The sequence below is a fragment of the Pelophylax lessonae genome (assembly GCF_965119305.1).
Source record: "Pelophylax lessonae genome assembly, chromosome: 9".
In the NCBI taxonomy this organism is placed as follows: Eukaryota; Metazoa; Chordata; class Amphibia; order Anura; family Ranidae; genus Pelophylax; species Pelophylax lessonae.
In genome coordinates, this window is record NC_138776.1 from 24,559,284 (window position 1) to 24,575,034 (window position 15,751).

The window sequence follows — 15,751 nt, forward strand, 5'->3', positions numbered from 1 at the left end:
ATGCCACACGCACTCATGCAACCCCATACCATCAGAGATGCCGGCTTCTGAACTGAGCGCTGATAACAACTTGGGTTGTCCTTGTCCTCTTTAGTCCGGATGACATGACGTCCCAGTTTTCTACAAAGAACTTCAAATTTTGATTCATCTGACCACAGAACAATTTTCCACTTTGCCACAGTCCATTTTAAATGAGCCTTGGTCCAGAGAAAACGCCTGCACTTCTGGATCATGTTTAGATATGGCTTCTTTTTTGGCCTATAGAGTTTTAGCCGGTAACGGCGAATGGCACGGTGGATTGTGTTCACCGACAATGTTTTCTGGAAGTATTCCTGAGCCCATGTTGTGATTTCCATTACAGTAGCATTCCTGTATGTGATGCAGTGCCGTCTAAGGGCCCGAAAATCACCGCCATCCAGTATGGTTTTCTGGCCTTGACCCTTACACACAGAGATTGTTCCAGATTCTCTGAATCTTTGGATGATATTATGCACTGTAGATGATGATAACTTCAAACTCTGCAATTTTTCTCTGAGAAACTCCTTTCTGATATTGCTCCACTATTTTTGCCACAGCATTGGGGGAATTGGTGATCCTCTGCCCATCTTGGCTTCTGAGAGACACTGCCACTCTGAGAGGCTCTTTTTATACCCAATCATGTTGCCAATTGACCGAATAAGTTGCAAATTGGTCCTCCAGCTGTTCCTTATATGTACATTTAACTTTTCCGGCCTCTTATTGCTACCTGTCCCAACTTTTTTGGAATGTGTAGCTCTCATGAAATCCAAAATGACCCAATACTTGGCATAACATTTCAAAATGTCTCACCTTCAATATTTGATATGTTATCTATATTATATTGTGACTAAAATATAAGTTTAAGAGATTTGTAAATTAGTCCATTCCTTTTTTACTCACAATTTGTACAGTGTCCCAACTTTTTTGGAATTGGGTCTGTACATGGTGATCATATCCCCCTTATGCATTTATACATGGAGATCATATCCCCCCCTTATGTATTTATACATGGTGATCATATCCCTCCTTAATCTCCTCTTCTCAAGAGAGAATAAATTCAGTTCCTCTAATCTTTCCTCATAACTGAGCTCCTCCATGCCTCTTATCAGTTTGATTGCTCTTCTCTGCACTTTCTCCAGTTCCCCAATATCCTTTTTAAGAACTGGTGCCCAAAACTGAACTGCATATTCCAGTTGAGGTCTTACTAATGATTTGTACAGGGGAAAATTATATCTCTCTCTCTGGAGTCCATACCTCTGTCAATACAAGAAAGGACTTTGCTTGCTTTGCAAACCACTTTGGTGTGCTGACGACATACAGTATCCCCCCCATTATCAATTACTGACAAAACATACTTTTAGCATTTTGTTAAACCACTTCCCCAACCCATGAGATTGTGGGTAATACACAAAGGTTCTTAACTATTTGATCTTCAGCAAAGTATATAACTCCATCACGTTTGACATAAAGGGAGTGCCTTGATCCATAAGAATCTCTTTTGCTATTACAGTATGGGTGAACATATAGAATAGTTCTTGGGCAATTTTTTTGCTAAGATGTTTCTCAAAGGATCCGCTTCTTGCATAATCTAAAACAAGAATACACCGATGGCCCCTAGTGGACCACCAACTGTCCAACCAAATCTTTTCCAAAAGGCACCTCAATAATGGGCAGAGATACCAAGGGGCCATGATAACGGGCAATGAGGCAGTTTTTAAGAAATAGGACAAGATACAGAATACAAGCAGGCCCCGCGTTACAAACAAGATAGGGTCTGTAGGTTTGTTCCTAACCACTTGCCGACCGCCCGCCGCAGACATACTGCGGCAGGCTGGCTCAGCTGCGGCAATCACCGTACCCATACGTTGCTTCTTGGGAGCGAGCATGAGGGGGCGCGCGTGCGTTTTGAGAGAGGAGAAACTGAACTGCGCAGCCGCCGGGCACACGCGACCACTCCCCGTGGAGACAGAACGGCGGTCTGCTATTGTAATAACACAGCAGACCGCTGTTCTGTCAGTTATCCTCCTATTTAGGACCGCAGGTCTCTGTGTTGATCCAACCAATAAGCCAGGAGTCTTCAAACTATGGCCCTCCAGTTGTTCAGGAACTACAATTCCCATCATGCCTAGTCATGTCTGTGAATGTCAGAGTGTTCCAATGCCTCATGGGATGTGTAGTTCCGCAACAGCTGGTGGGCCGTAGTTTGAGGATCCTATCGCCCTCACAGTTGTTCACTCCTGGGTTAACCCCTTTCCCGCCAGTGTCATTATTACAGTAACAGTGCATATTTTTAGCACTGATTACTGTAGTAATGTCACTGGTACCCCCAAAAGTGTCAAAAATGTCAGTTAGGGGTTCAATCTGTCCGCCGCAATGTCGGAGTCCCGCTAAAAATTGCAGATCGATGCTATTACTAGTAAAAAAAAAAAAAATAAAAATTATATAATTCTTTCCCCTAGTTTGTAGATGCAATAACTTTTGCGCAAACCAATCAAAATACGCTTATTGGGATTTTTTTTTTTTTTACCAAAAATATGTAGCAGAATACAAATTGGCCTAAAAGGATGAAAACATTTGATTTTTACTTTTTTTTTACTCAGGTAAACAATGTAGGCTATGTGGGACTTTGAGTGAGACACCAGCAGGTAATGCCCAGCGTCTCCATCCCTGTATCAGAAAAAACGAAAGTTGAAAAGGATTAAAAGAAGTGCATGGAAGCCAGCCAGCCCCCAGTCTGATGTACTCAACCTCCAGTCTGCCACCAACCAAGTAGACCTGTCTCATGATATAAATAAAAAACAGGGGTTTAGTTGACACGCATTTGCAAACGCATGTGTAAGCTGCAGGGCCACTGCACTGCACTGCACCCTGTTTTACCTGCAGTCCTAACACTTTCTAATTTGAGTGTCTCCACAATGGAAGCACATGGCTGCTAATGGATGGATAGGAGGCAGGTGGGAGGGAGCATAAATGATGCTCAGTTGGTACTAAGGGGCCCAAAGTGTGCCAAGAAAAAATCCCCCACACCATTACACCACCAGCCTGAACGTCAAATTCTGACCCTACCATTTTAATGTCAAAGCTTAAATCAGAACGCATCAGACCGGTCAACGTTTTTTCAATCTTCTATTGTCCAGTTTTGGTGAGCCTGTGGTGCCTGAACACTGTAACCAAGGCCTTGCAGTTACTCTTGCTGGGTGCAGGAACGGAACCTGTTGGTAAGAATTGCATACAAATTTGAAATTGCATGTGCTATTCAAGTGCCAAAAATTGGGCCTTTGCCGTGTGTGGTGCATGAACACTGTAACCAAGGCCTCACAGTTACTCTTGCTGGGTGCAGGAACGGGACCTGCTGGTAAGAATTGCATACAAATTTGAAATTCCATGTGCTATACAAGTGGCAAAAATTGGGCCTTTGCCGTAAGTGGTGCCTGAACACTGTAACCAAGGCCTTGCAGTTACTCTTGCTGGGTGCAGAAACGGGACCTGTTGGTAAGAATTGCATACAAATTTGAAATTGCATGTGCTATTCAAGTGCCAAAAATTGGGCCTTTGCCATAGGTGGAGCCTTAACACCATAACCAAGGCCTCGCAGTTACTCTTGGTGGGTGCAGGAATGGTACCTGCTGGTAAGAATTCCATGCAAATTTGAAATTGCATGTACTACACAGGTGACAAAATTGGGCCTTTGGTGTTGGTGGTGCCTGAACACCATAACCCCTTGCAGTTAGCAGGGCACAGGGACAGGGACTGCTGTTAAAAAATGACATACGACATTTCAATTGTATGCACCTGTCATACAAGTGCAGAAAAATTAGGTTTTGAGGGTAGGTAGAGACCTAAAACATTGTTGGAAGCTAGCAGAATAAAGGTAGAGGGATAGTAAAGGCAGCATATGCAGTCTTCAAGGGATGGCAGACCCCTAGCAAATTCAATCAGTTACATCAGCACCAGGGGCCTGATAGCTCTTGTTGATCCAGGACTGGTTCATTTTGATAAAAGTCAGCTGGTCAACAGAATCTGTGGACAGACGCACTCTTTTGTCCATCACAAAACCTCCAGCAGCACTGAACGTCTATTCGGAAAGCACGCTGGAAGCAGGACAGGCCAGTAGTTCCATTGCATATTGAGCAAGTTCTGGCTAGTGGTCCATCCTCAAGACCCAGTAAGCCAGTGGATGCGCAGCTGGAAAGGTTTCCAAGTCTGCTCTTGCTCCTAGATAATCATGCACCATATGATAGAGACGCTGCCAATGGTTGCTTAAACCTAACAGCCCTGGGTGCTGCTAAGGACAAAAGAACTGTTTAAAGGCATCGGTCAGCCAGCCGCCCTCTCCACCGCTCCTCCTTTGGCTGAACAATGCCTCAGAAACACGTCCGGAGAATGTTGACCTCCCAGTGTCTGGAAAGGCGGTACACACATTTTATTTCAAGGCCTCCTCAAGATGTTGCATCCTCTGCTCCCTCTGCGAAGGCAGGATGAGCTCTGCAACTTGACCCTTGTAACGTGGATCAAGAGGGGTTGCCAACCAGTAATTATCCCTCTCCTTGATAGCACGAATCCTCGGGTCCTTTCGCAGGCTTTGCAGAATCAGGGAGCCCATGTAACGTAAGTTGGAGGAGGCATTAGTTTCTGAGTCCTCTGGGTCACTAAGAATGAATGACATTTCCAGCTGGATTAACCTCTCCCCAACCATGTACAACTCCTGGGGTTTCTGGGGAATCAAAACCATCCCTTGAAGACTGCTGTATGCTATCCTCTACATCCATGCTGCCGAAACCTCATCCTCCTCCTGTGTGTTTTGTGGCCCTGCAGGAATGATATCTGCATAAAGAGGGCCTTGTGAGGAAAGGAAGCCCTCCTCTTCCTGTTGCTGTTCTGCCTCAAGTGCCCTGTCCATGATTCCACACAGCATGTGCTCAAGCAGGTAGACTAGTGGGATAGTGTCACTGATGCATGCATCATACCGGCTCACCATCCTTGTAGCCTCCTCAAATGCATGCAGGACAATGCATGCATCCTTAATCAAAATCCACTGTCGTGGCAAAAAAAAGCCAAGCTCCCCTGACCCTGTCCTTGTTCTATACTCACACAGGTATTCATTGATGGCCCTCTGCTGCGTGTGCAGCCGCTGCAGCATTGACAATGGTGAGTTCCACCTGGTGCGCATGTCACAAATGAGGCGGATGGTGGGCAGGTTAAATTCCTGTTAAATTGTCAGATAAGCAAGCACTGGCATTGAACGACCAGCGGAAATGGCCACAGACTATCCTAGCCTGCCTCAGGAGATCTTGGAAGGCCGGGTATCTGCTCAAGAAATGCTGCACCACCAGATTCATAACATGTGCCATACATGGAACATGTGTCAAGTGTTCCTGTCGGAGGGCGGAGAGAAGGTTGGTGCCATTATTGCATACAACCATTCCTGGCTCAAGCTGTCCTAGCGTCAACCATCTCTGAGCCTGCCCCTGCAGAACTGACAGAATCTCTGCGCTGGTGTGACTCCTATCCCCTAGACAGACCAACTGAAGCACACTATGGCATCTTTTAGCCTGACTGCTTGCGTAGCCCCTTGAACGCTTAGGGAGCACTGCTGCTGCAGAGGAGAATTGCACAGAAGAGGACATGGAGGAGGAGGAGGTGGTGGAGTAGCCAGATGTGGCAGAACCAGCACCAGCTTTTTGGAGGCGTGGTGGCAAAACAGCTCCAGCACCGAACCCTGTCCTGCATCCTTCCCAGCTGCCAGCAGAGTTACCCAGTGTGCCGTAAAAGAAATGTAACATCCCTGTCCATGCCTGCTGGACCAAGAGTCAGCAGTAATGTGCACCTTCCTGCTGACCGCTTTGTCCAACGAGGCCAAAACACTACCTTCCACATGACGGTAGAGAGCCGAAATGGCCTTATGCAAAAAGAAATGCCTTTTTGGGAACTGCCACTGTGGTGCAGCACATTCCACAAAATTGCGAAAGGGAGCCGAGTCTACCAGATGAAAAGGCAGCAACTGTAATGCTAGCAATTTGGCCAAGCTAGCATTAATATGCTGAGCATGTGGATGGCTGGGACAGTGTTTCTTTCTACCGTTCAGCAACTGTGTTAGTGAAATTTGCCTGCTGCTCAAATCAAGTAGTGGTGTACTGCTAGCAGATTGGGTGCAAGTCTCTGTGGCACTCATTGCTATACCATCATCCCTCTCAATGCTGGTATTTGAGAAGGCATGAGGGATAGTAGGGTTAGAGATCGCAGATGAGGAGCAAGGTAATGTATGCTTGTTTTGATCTGGTGCCTCTTTCAGGTGCTGTTGCTGTTGCATGGCAGGTCGTCATATGCCTTGTCAAGCATGTGGTGCCGAAGCGGCTGGTGTTCTGGCCATGCTTGATCCGCTTTAGACAGATGTTGTAAACAGCAGCGCTGCAGTCTACTGCACAGGCGCTAAAAAAGGCCCACACTAATGAACTTTTCGGAGTCCGTGGGGATTTTGCAGCACCCTGCACCTGTGGAGCTCTGTGCTGTGACGCAATAGGTTGGCTACTGCTATGGCGGCCCCTGGAGCACATCCTGCCTGGTTGGAGTTGTGCGCCCCCCTCCTCCATCCTGTCAGGCACCCAAGTACAGTTAGTGACCTCATCATCCCCTCCCTCCTCGTCACTGGGGCAAACTTGGCAATATGCTTCAGCTGTGGCAACATGCCTGCTTGTCTCTTGTCCGTCATTGTCACCCCCTCTCTCTAGGCTCACCTTATTCCCTTCATCAACCTGGCAAACAACATCACAGCTTTCAAATTGCTGCGCATCATCCAGGAGCATGTCACTGACACTATGATCAAATAGTTCAGGTGACTCCTCTGTGCATGATGGTGGGGCGACGGAAGGAGTAGCTGTGGAGAAGGAGCCTGTGGAACGAGCCGCTTTGGCAGTTGTGGTGGAAGGCAAACTACTGGCAGTCTGGGTGTCAGAGGAAGAGGAGGATGCGGATGACCTATTGATCCACTCAACCAACTCTTCCACATGTTGCGGATGCACTATGTCGACTGTGACCACCACTTTTCACAATGGACACAAAGGCTGCTTGCCCTCTTTTTGTGGCCTGTGAGCGTTGGCCTTTCGGACATGATGTTGATACAGATCATTATAGGGTATATGCAACTGACCAATAGATACTCAATGACCTGATATGATGTAATTGATAGCCCTATAGATGAGCTATGTTGGTTATAGATGTACGCAAGTGACCAATTATCAATACTCTCACTGATATCTGATGTAATCTATAATCCTATATATGGATGATCTGTGATGCTTATAGAATGTTCCACAACTGAGCAATGAATTCTCTGGCTGATATCTAAAGTGATCTATATTTCTAGAGGTCTGTGATGCTTATAGAATGTTCCACAACTGACCAATGAATACTCTGGCTGATATCTGAAGTGATCTCTATTGCTATAGGTCTGTGATGCTTATATAATGTTCCACAACTGACCAATGAATACTCTGGCTGATATCTGAAGTGATCTCTATTCCTGGAGGTCAGTGATGCCTATAGAATGTTCCACAACTGACCAATGAATTTTCTGGCTGATATCTGAAGTGATCTCTATTCCTAGAGGTCTGTGATGCCTATAGAATGTTCCACAACTGAGCAACGAATACTCTGGCTGATATCTGAAGTGATCTCTATTCCTAGAGGTCTGTGATGCCTATAGAATGTTCCACAACTGATCAAGGAATACTCTGACTGATATCTGAAGTGATCTCTATTCCTAGAGGTCTGCGATCCCTAAAGAATGTTCCACAACTGAGCAATGAATGCTTTGGCTGATATCTGAAGTTATCTATATTCCTATAGGTCTGTGATGCTTATAGAATGTTCCACAACTGATCAATGAATATTCTGGCTGATATCTGAAGTTATCTCTATTCCTAGAGGTCTGGGATGCTTATAGAATGTTCCACAACTGACCAATGAATACTCTGGCTGATATCTGATGTAAAGAAAAATCTCTTCCTACCTCACACATGTACCTGGCCCTCCCTACACTGCTACTCACTCACTGGCGCTGCACTGTCTGATATGATGTAAAGAAAGAAAGCTCTCCCTACCTCATACAGGTACCTGGCCCTCCCTACACTGCTAGAAATGTCTGACAAACTCCAAAAAAACTACTCTCTTCCTGCCTCAATCGCGTGCCTGTCCCTGTCTCAACGCCTGCACAATGACACTACACGCTGCGGCTGCGCAAGCAGCCTTTATGTAGTGTGGGGCGTGTACTTGGCCCCTGAGCCATGATTGGCTAAAGGCAGCCTGCCTTAAGTCCAATCATGGCAGAGACCATTTGATTGGCCAAAGCATGAGGTCAGGGTGCATGCTTTGGCCAATTACATAACGCGCTGCACGCATTGCATAATGGGAAACTCGAATTTCCCACGAAGAAGCACATTTGTTCCTCATTCGACGAACGATCGAAAGACCAATGTTTAAGTCGAACATCGCTTCGACTCGAGCTCGAAGCTCATCCCTACTGGTGAACTGAAATTCACTATTTGGTGGCTGAAAGCTCTTCACCCTAGCTTTCTCATTTTAAATAGTCACTCAGCTGATTGGTGGGTGTTGTACTGATGCAGAACACACAACCAGATCTTCTGTTTGAGATGAGAAGGGAGCAGAATCATATATCACACCAATGCAAAGTTTACCATGACCACCATATAACAGAGAGGGTGGGAGGTCATGTGTTGCTGGGCATATCCCCACCATCACCAGCCTCATGGTAGTGCAGAGCGAGAAATCAAAACATTTCTAAGCCCAAAAATCTGATATATTGCAGTTTCTGATGGCTACATAGTTTTTTTTTTTTCAGGCTTCTTACTTTATTTTCACCTGATAATGCTGCAAAAAGGAAAACACTTCCTGTCCCTTTGTGTCTACACTTAACTCTTCAGGGTTCCTACAGAAGGAGCCATGACTATCACACAGGCTGGCCTTCAAACCTATCTGCCTGTGTTCATCTCCTTTACATGGTAGATTGATGGGACTAGTAGTTTACAAAAAAGAGATAACATTGTTTGTACTGTCTCTTCAGCTCACGGAAAGTGGCAAGGACATGACATTCCTGGCAAGATCAACGGGTGTTTTCCTATATTTGCTGAAAATGTTTTTAGCCTGAAAATGAAAACTAATGAAAATGAAATGAACTACCCAACAAGGGCCTTCATCCAAATAATAACATTGAGAAAAAAAATGAGAAATGTATGATTGGGAAAAACCAAACCAACATTTCACAAAAAACGTGGACTTTCGGGGGCACATCATAGAATGAACCAAAGCGACTCACAATTGATAAAAAATATCATTTTTATTGCAAAGAAATTATTAAAAGAATGGGGAGCAAAGACAATCCTCACTTAATGTACATATACAGAACCAAAAAGAAAAACTAAATCTAAAAACACTGACCCAAACAGTCTCTAGACCAACTGTGTTCGAAAGAACAAATGGTTTGGACCGTAAGGAGATACTTGACTTGTTACAGAGTCATGTCTGATCAACGGGTCTACGCGTTTCGCAGCGTGCTTCTTCAGGACCAGTTTGTATCAGAATAGTTCTTTAAGTAAAACAAAACATAGATTAGTGAAAAATGCATAAATTTACTCAAAAAAATACATATACATGTGTCCGTGCTTAGAGAGGAACAAACCTGCTCAAATAGTGCAGCAAATGCCTCCCGGGCGGATATAGAGGATGCGGTAGAGGAAGGGATCATGCAGAGTTTGCTCAAAATAAGTACCTATGGAACAAGATTAATGAGCACTTGTCCATATATTTTATATGAAGTTTATAAGGTTCATAGAAGCTGATTACCTATTTAACCACTTAAGCCCCGGAAGATTTTACCCCCTTCCTGACCAGGGCCTATTTTGCGATTCGGCACTGCGTGACTTTAACGGACAATTGCGCGGTCGTGCGATGCTGTACCTAAACAAATTTGATGCCCTTTTTTCCCCACAAACTGAGCTTTCTTTTGGTGGTATTTGATCACCTGTGAGATTTTTTGATCATGCGCTATAAACAAAAAAAGAGCGTCAATTTTGCAAAAATAACAATATTTTTCACATTTTTTTATATGAAATTCCCCCCCAAAAAAATGTAAAAATCCAAATTTTTTAACATTTTCAGCCAATTTGTTTTATGCTACCTATGTTTGGTAAAAAAAATCGCAAAAAGCGTATTTTGATTGGTTTGCGCAAAAGTTTTCGCGTTTACTAACAAAGGGAAAGATTTTTGTCATTTTTGTTGTTTTTTTTTTAACGCGTAATGGCGGCGATCTGCAATTTTTTTTGCGGTACTGCGACATTGCGGTGGACAGATCGGACCCTTGATTGACATTTTTGATACTTTTGGGGTTACCAGTGACATTACTGCAGTAATCAGTGCTATACATATGCACTGTTACTGTAAAATGACACTGGTAGTGAAGGGGTTAACTTTTTTGAGAGGGAGGGGTTATGTGTGTCCCTAGGGGCGTGATTCTAACTGTGATTGGCTGTGGCTTGAGGTGTAGGAACAGTGATCAACGGTCCTACATAGTAGAACCGTATGATCACTATTCCTACATAGGGGAGAATGACAGGCGGCTTGTTTGCATTAGCCGCCTGCCTTTCTCCCTCTCCACCGACGATCGCGAGTGACCGGCGGATGATCGGGTCCGCCGGTCAAACGCGCGGGGGGGGGGGGGGGGCATGACCGCGTGGGAGCGCACCTCCTGCAGCGCGAGCTCGCTCCTGAGACCCTCACAGGCTAGCGATGTAGTACTACGTCGCTTTGCCTGTGAGGGGCTGACTGCGGCGGTCGGCAAGCGGTTAAGGAAATCTGGCAGTAGCAAGGTATGCCTCATATAAAACTCAGTAGAAATGATTTTAAGGGAAGTTCCACTGGGCTACCAGAAGAAACCTAATGAAACCACCACATCTAAGGACTGGTGAGCTGCAATATACAGTATTGCATTTTTGGGTTAAAATACACTTTATTGGACATGTAGGATTTGTTAATTATGAACATGTGAATGGCTTGTGGCTGGGAATTTTCACAGCTCCACTCTACTTTCAAGATGTGCAATTCTGTAGAGGAGGAAGTTACATCTCAGTGACATCACTTCCTGCTCTATAAAGTAAGATAGGATTGGCTCCCGTCTCTTTTCCTGATAAAAAGCTCACCACTTTACATTCTTCCTGTATTCTACGGAATTCTGGAAGTATAAAGTAAGAAGGATTTTTACCTTACTATGATTAATTCATGATTTATTGATAATCTCTACAGATAACAGTAGGAAGAAACTCTGGCGGCCTTCCTGTATAAGGGTCATTTTAACCCTCCTTTTGGGATTGAAAATTATCACCAGCTGCACTTTTGGAGTACTGGGTAAGTTATGCAATATGCTGGACACAATCCATAAGAATGGAGAGTCTCTGGGTCTGATTTATCAAACTGCCTAGTGTTGATTTTGATTGGTTGTTGAAGGGACAGAAAGACAATCAGAAATAATTATTGTCTCTGATTTGCACTGGGATACAGTGCCTTGAAAAATTATTTACACCCCTTAAAATGTTCCACATTTTGTCATGTTACAACCAAAAACGTAAATGTATTTTATTGGGATTTTATGTGATGGTCCAACACAAAGTGGCACATAATTGTGAAGTGGAAGAAAAATGATAAATGGTTTTCAACATTTTCTACAAACAAATATGTGAAAAGTGTGGGGTGCATTTGTATTCACCCCCCCTGAGTCAATACTTTGTAGAACCGCCTTTCCCTGCAATTACAGTTGCAAGTCTTTTTGGGGATGTCTCTACCAGCTTTGCGCATCTAGAGACATTTTTGCCCATTCTTTTTGCAAAATATCTCAAGCTCTGTCAGATTGGAGGGAGAACGTCTGTGAACAGCAATTTTCAAGTCTTGCCACAGATTCTCAATTGGATTTAGGTCTGGACTTTGACTGGGCCATTCTAACACATGAATATGCTTTAAAATAAACCATTCCATTGTAGCTCTGTCTGTATGTTTAGGGTCATTGTCCTGCTGAAAGGTAAACCCCAGTCTCAAGTCTTTTGCAGACTCTAATAGTCTAATAGTAAACCCCAGTCTCAAGTCTTTTGAAGACTTTTCTTCTAAGATTGCCCTATATTTGGCTCCATTCATGGTCCCATCAACTCTGACCAGCTTTCCTGTCCCTGCTGAAGAAAAGCATCCCCACAACATGATGCTGCCACCACCATGTTTCACAGTGGGGATGGTGTGTTCAGGGTGATGTGCAGTGTTAGTTTTCCGCCACACATAGCGTTTTGCTTTTAGGCCAAAAAGTAAAATTTTGGTCTCATCTGACCAGAGCACCTTCTTCCACATGTTTGCTGCTCTCATGTATGACTTCTCGCAAACTGCAAACGGGACTTCTTATGGCTTTGTTTCAACAATGACTTTTTTCTTGCCACTCTTTCCATAAAGGGCAGATTTGTGGAGTGCATGACTAATAGTTGTCCTGTGGACAGATTCTCCCACCTGATCTGTGGATTTCTGCAGCTCCTCCAGAGTTACCATGAGCCTGTTGGCTGCTTCTCTGATTAATGCTCTCCTTGTCCGGCCTGTCAGTTTAGGTGGACGGCCATATCTTGGTAGGGTTGCAGTTGTGCCATACTCTTTCCATTTTCAGGTGATGATTTGAACAGCGCTCTGTGAGATGCTCAAAGCTTGAGATATTTGTTTATAATCTAATTCTCCTTACAGCCCATTTAGACTGGCGCAATCCGACTTTGTGGGGCGACCTGTGAAGCGTGACTTGCACGGACTTCATATAATGGAAGTCAATGCAAGTCGCCTCCAGGTCGCCCCAAAGTAGTACAGGACCCTTTTTCTAAGTCGGAGCGACTTGTGTCGCTCCTATTAGAACGTGTCCTGTGCTAATCAATGGCGAGCGACCAAGTGCGACTTGTCAGGCTGAAAAGTCGCCTGACAAGTCGCACTAGTCTGAATGGACCCTTAAACTTCTCCACAACGTTATCCATGACCTGTCTGGTGTGTTCCTTGTCCTTCGAGAGTCTGTTTGTTCTCTAAGGTTATCTAACAAACCTTCGAGGGCTTCACAGAACAGCTGTATTTATACTGGGATTAAATTACACACAGATGGACTCTATTTACTAATTAGGTGAGATTTTAGATTAGGGGTATCAAAGTAAAGGGGGCTGAATACAAATGCACGCCACACTTTTCACATATTTATTTGTAGAAAATGTTGAAAACCATTTATCATTTTCCTTCCACTTCACAATTATGTGCCACTTTGTGTCGGTCTATCACATAAAATCCCAATAAAATACATTTACGTTTTTTGGTTGTAACATGACAAAATGTGGAAAATTTCAAGGGGTATGAATACTTTTTCAAGGCACTGTATTGAACAACCTTCTAACAGAGTTTCATTCTACCTATTATGTCTCCTGTCTTTGTGTTATCTAGTTTATAAAGGTCAGTCTTTGGGAAATGAGAAGAACAACACCCAGTCATCTGCAGGTATGTTTATTATTAGATGTTATTTATTAGATAGAACAAAGAGAAATCCCCTCTGTGGGACTTTAATGGGCTCTGGTATAGTGACACATATGAAAGGTATCAAATATCTAATTTTATTTTACACAAAGAAAATGATACAACATACAAAAAGGATGCGTGATAAAACAAAATGGTTGTGACAATAAAAACACATAATGTCCACAAGGGACAACAACCAAGTATGGCCCAACCCCTAGGAGTAAGGGGTGGGTAAGGCCCAACGCGTTTCGAATATTAGAAGGATGATTCTATCTATTGTTATTGGGATGTAGGCTCAGCAGTTTAGGTCTTTACCTCTGGCTTTCTACTATTTATTTATTTATTAGAGTCTAAGTTATTATCAGACCTTTCACCGACTTCATTTGGAGGATTCTTTTACAGAATTAAAATGATCTTGGACCAATCATAACTAGAAGTAATGAGGGGCAAGAAGAGATGTACGATTCACTTCACATATATGTATTTATATAAAGAAAAATTTACTATATTCACTGCACAAACAGATCTATACTGTAATAGTAGGATAAGATACCAAAAGTATCCTAATTATTTAACCGCTTGCCGACCGCCGCAAGTAGATATACTGCGGCGGTCAGCCCCGGACAGGCAAAGTGACGTATATATACGTCACTAGCCTGTGACCGGTTTGTGAGCCAATAGCGGGCGAGCGCGCGCCCGCCGCGGCTAGTTCACGGAGGAGTCCGCGCGTGTGACCGGCGGACCCGATGTCCGCCGGTCACACTACGATCGTCGGTAGAGCGGGAGAAAGGCGGGCGGCTTATGTAAACAAGCCGCCTGTTTAAAAATGGAGATCAGACGGTTCTACTATGTAGAACCGTTGATCTCTGTTTTTACAATAGGAGACCTGTCCCATCACAGTTAGAAAGCACGCCCCTAGGACACACTTAACCCCTCCTTCTCCAATACAGTTAACCCCTTCCGTCCCAGTGTCATTTTTACAGTAACAGTACATATTTTTAGCACTGATTACTGCAGTAATGTCACTGGTAACCCCAAAAGTGTCAAAAATGTCAGTCAAGGGTCCGATCTGTCCGCCGCAATGTCGCAGTCCTGCAAAAAAAATCGCAGATCGCCGCCATTACGCGTTAAAAAAAAAACACCAAAAATGACACAAATCTTTCCCTTTGTTAGTAAACGCGATAACTTTTGCGTAAACCAATCAAAATACGCTTTTTGTGATTTTTTTTTACCAAACATCTGTAGCATAAAACAAATTGGCAAAAAATGTTAAAAAATTTTGATTTTTACATTTTTTTTGGGGAATTTCATATAAAAAAATGTGAAAAATATTGTTATTTTTGCAAAATTTACGCTGTTTTTTTGTTTATAGCGCATGATCAAAAAATCGCACAGGTGATCAAATACCACCAAAAGAAAGCTCTGTTTGTGTGAAAAAAAGGACGTGAAATTCGTTTAGGTACAGCGTCGCACGACCGCGCAATTGTCCGTTAAAGTCACGCAGTAAAAAATCGCAAAAAACCCCCTGGTCGGAATGGGGGTAAAATCTTCCGGGGCTTAAGTGGTTAAAGTGGAGTTACAGCATAAAAACAAAATTTTGCCATCCGCTTGCTCTAAATTACCTGAAAAATATTTGGATAATTAAACATTTTTTATTGATTCACTTACCTTGTTTTTAAAGAAAATATACTTCCTTCCTTCCTCTTCCTCCCTCTGCGGCCATCACTTCCTTCTTGCAATGAGTCCTGGGAGCCGAGCGTCATCGCTCCCAGTAGTCAATGCGCCTGCACCGGCCCCGCTCGTCACTTCCGGTGCAGGCGCGTCATTCCTTGCTAAACTGTGCCCAGAAGCTGTGCAGGGATGACGCGCCTGCCCCGGAAGTGACGAGCGGGGCCGGTGCAGGGCATTCTGGGATTTCCGACGTCACTGAAGAGGACGCTCCGGCTTCAGCTGCCCACACCTGAGATGGCAGCGCTGGACAAGACATTTTCCAGGTAAGTATTTCTTCTAAAAGGTAAGTGAACCCGGGGGCAGTTCAGAGGCTATCGTTGCTGAAATGCACTAGCCCTGACTGTCCTGGGGGTATTTTTTATCGAAATTCTTTTTTTCAGGCTGGAACTCCGCTTTACATAAGAATGTACAGCAGTTTTGTACA

General features: G+C 44.0%; 1 protein-coding gene across 1 annotated transcript in view; it reads left to right on the top strand.

Moving 5' to 3' along the window:
- Positions 1 to 11,447: 11,447 nt before the first annotated feature.
- The window catches only part of LOC309564169 (killer cell lectin-like receptor subfamily B member 1B allele B), a gene marked incomplete at its 5' end in the record, with an annotated part of 40,017 nt that continues 35,713 nt past the window's right edge, over positions 11,448 to 15,751 (top strand). Inside the window, 2 exons of the mRNA XM_082268796.1 lie at positions 11,448 to 11,484; positions 13,525 to 13,578. Of these exons, the coding sequence (XP_082124922.1) occupies positions 11,448 to 11,484; positions 13,525 to 13,578 (91 nt within the window). The remainder of the gene's footprint in view (positions 11,485 to 13,524; positions 13,579 to 15,751) is intronic.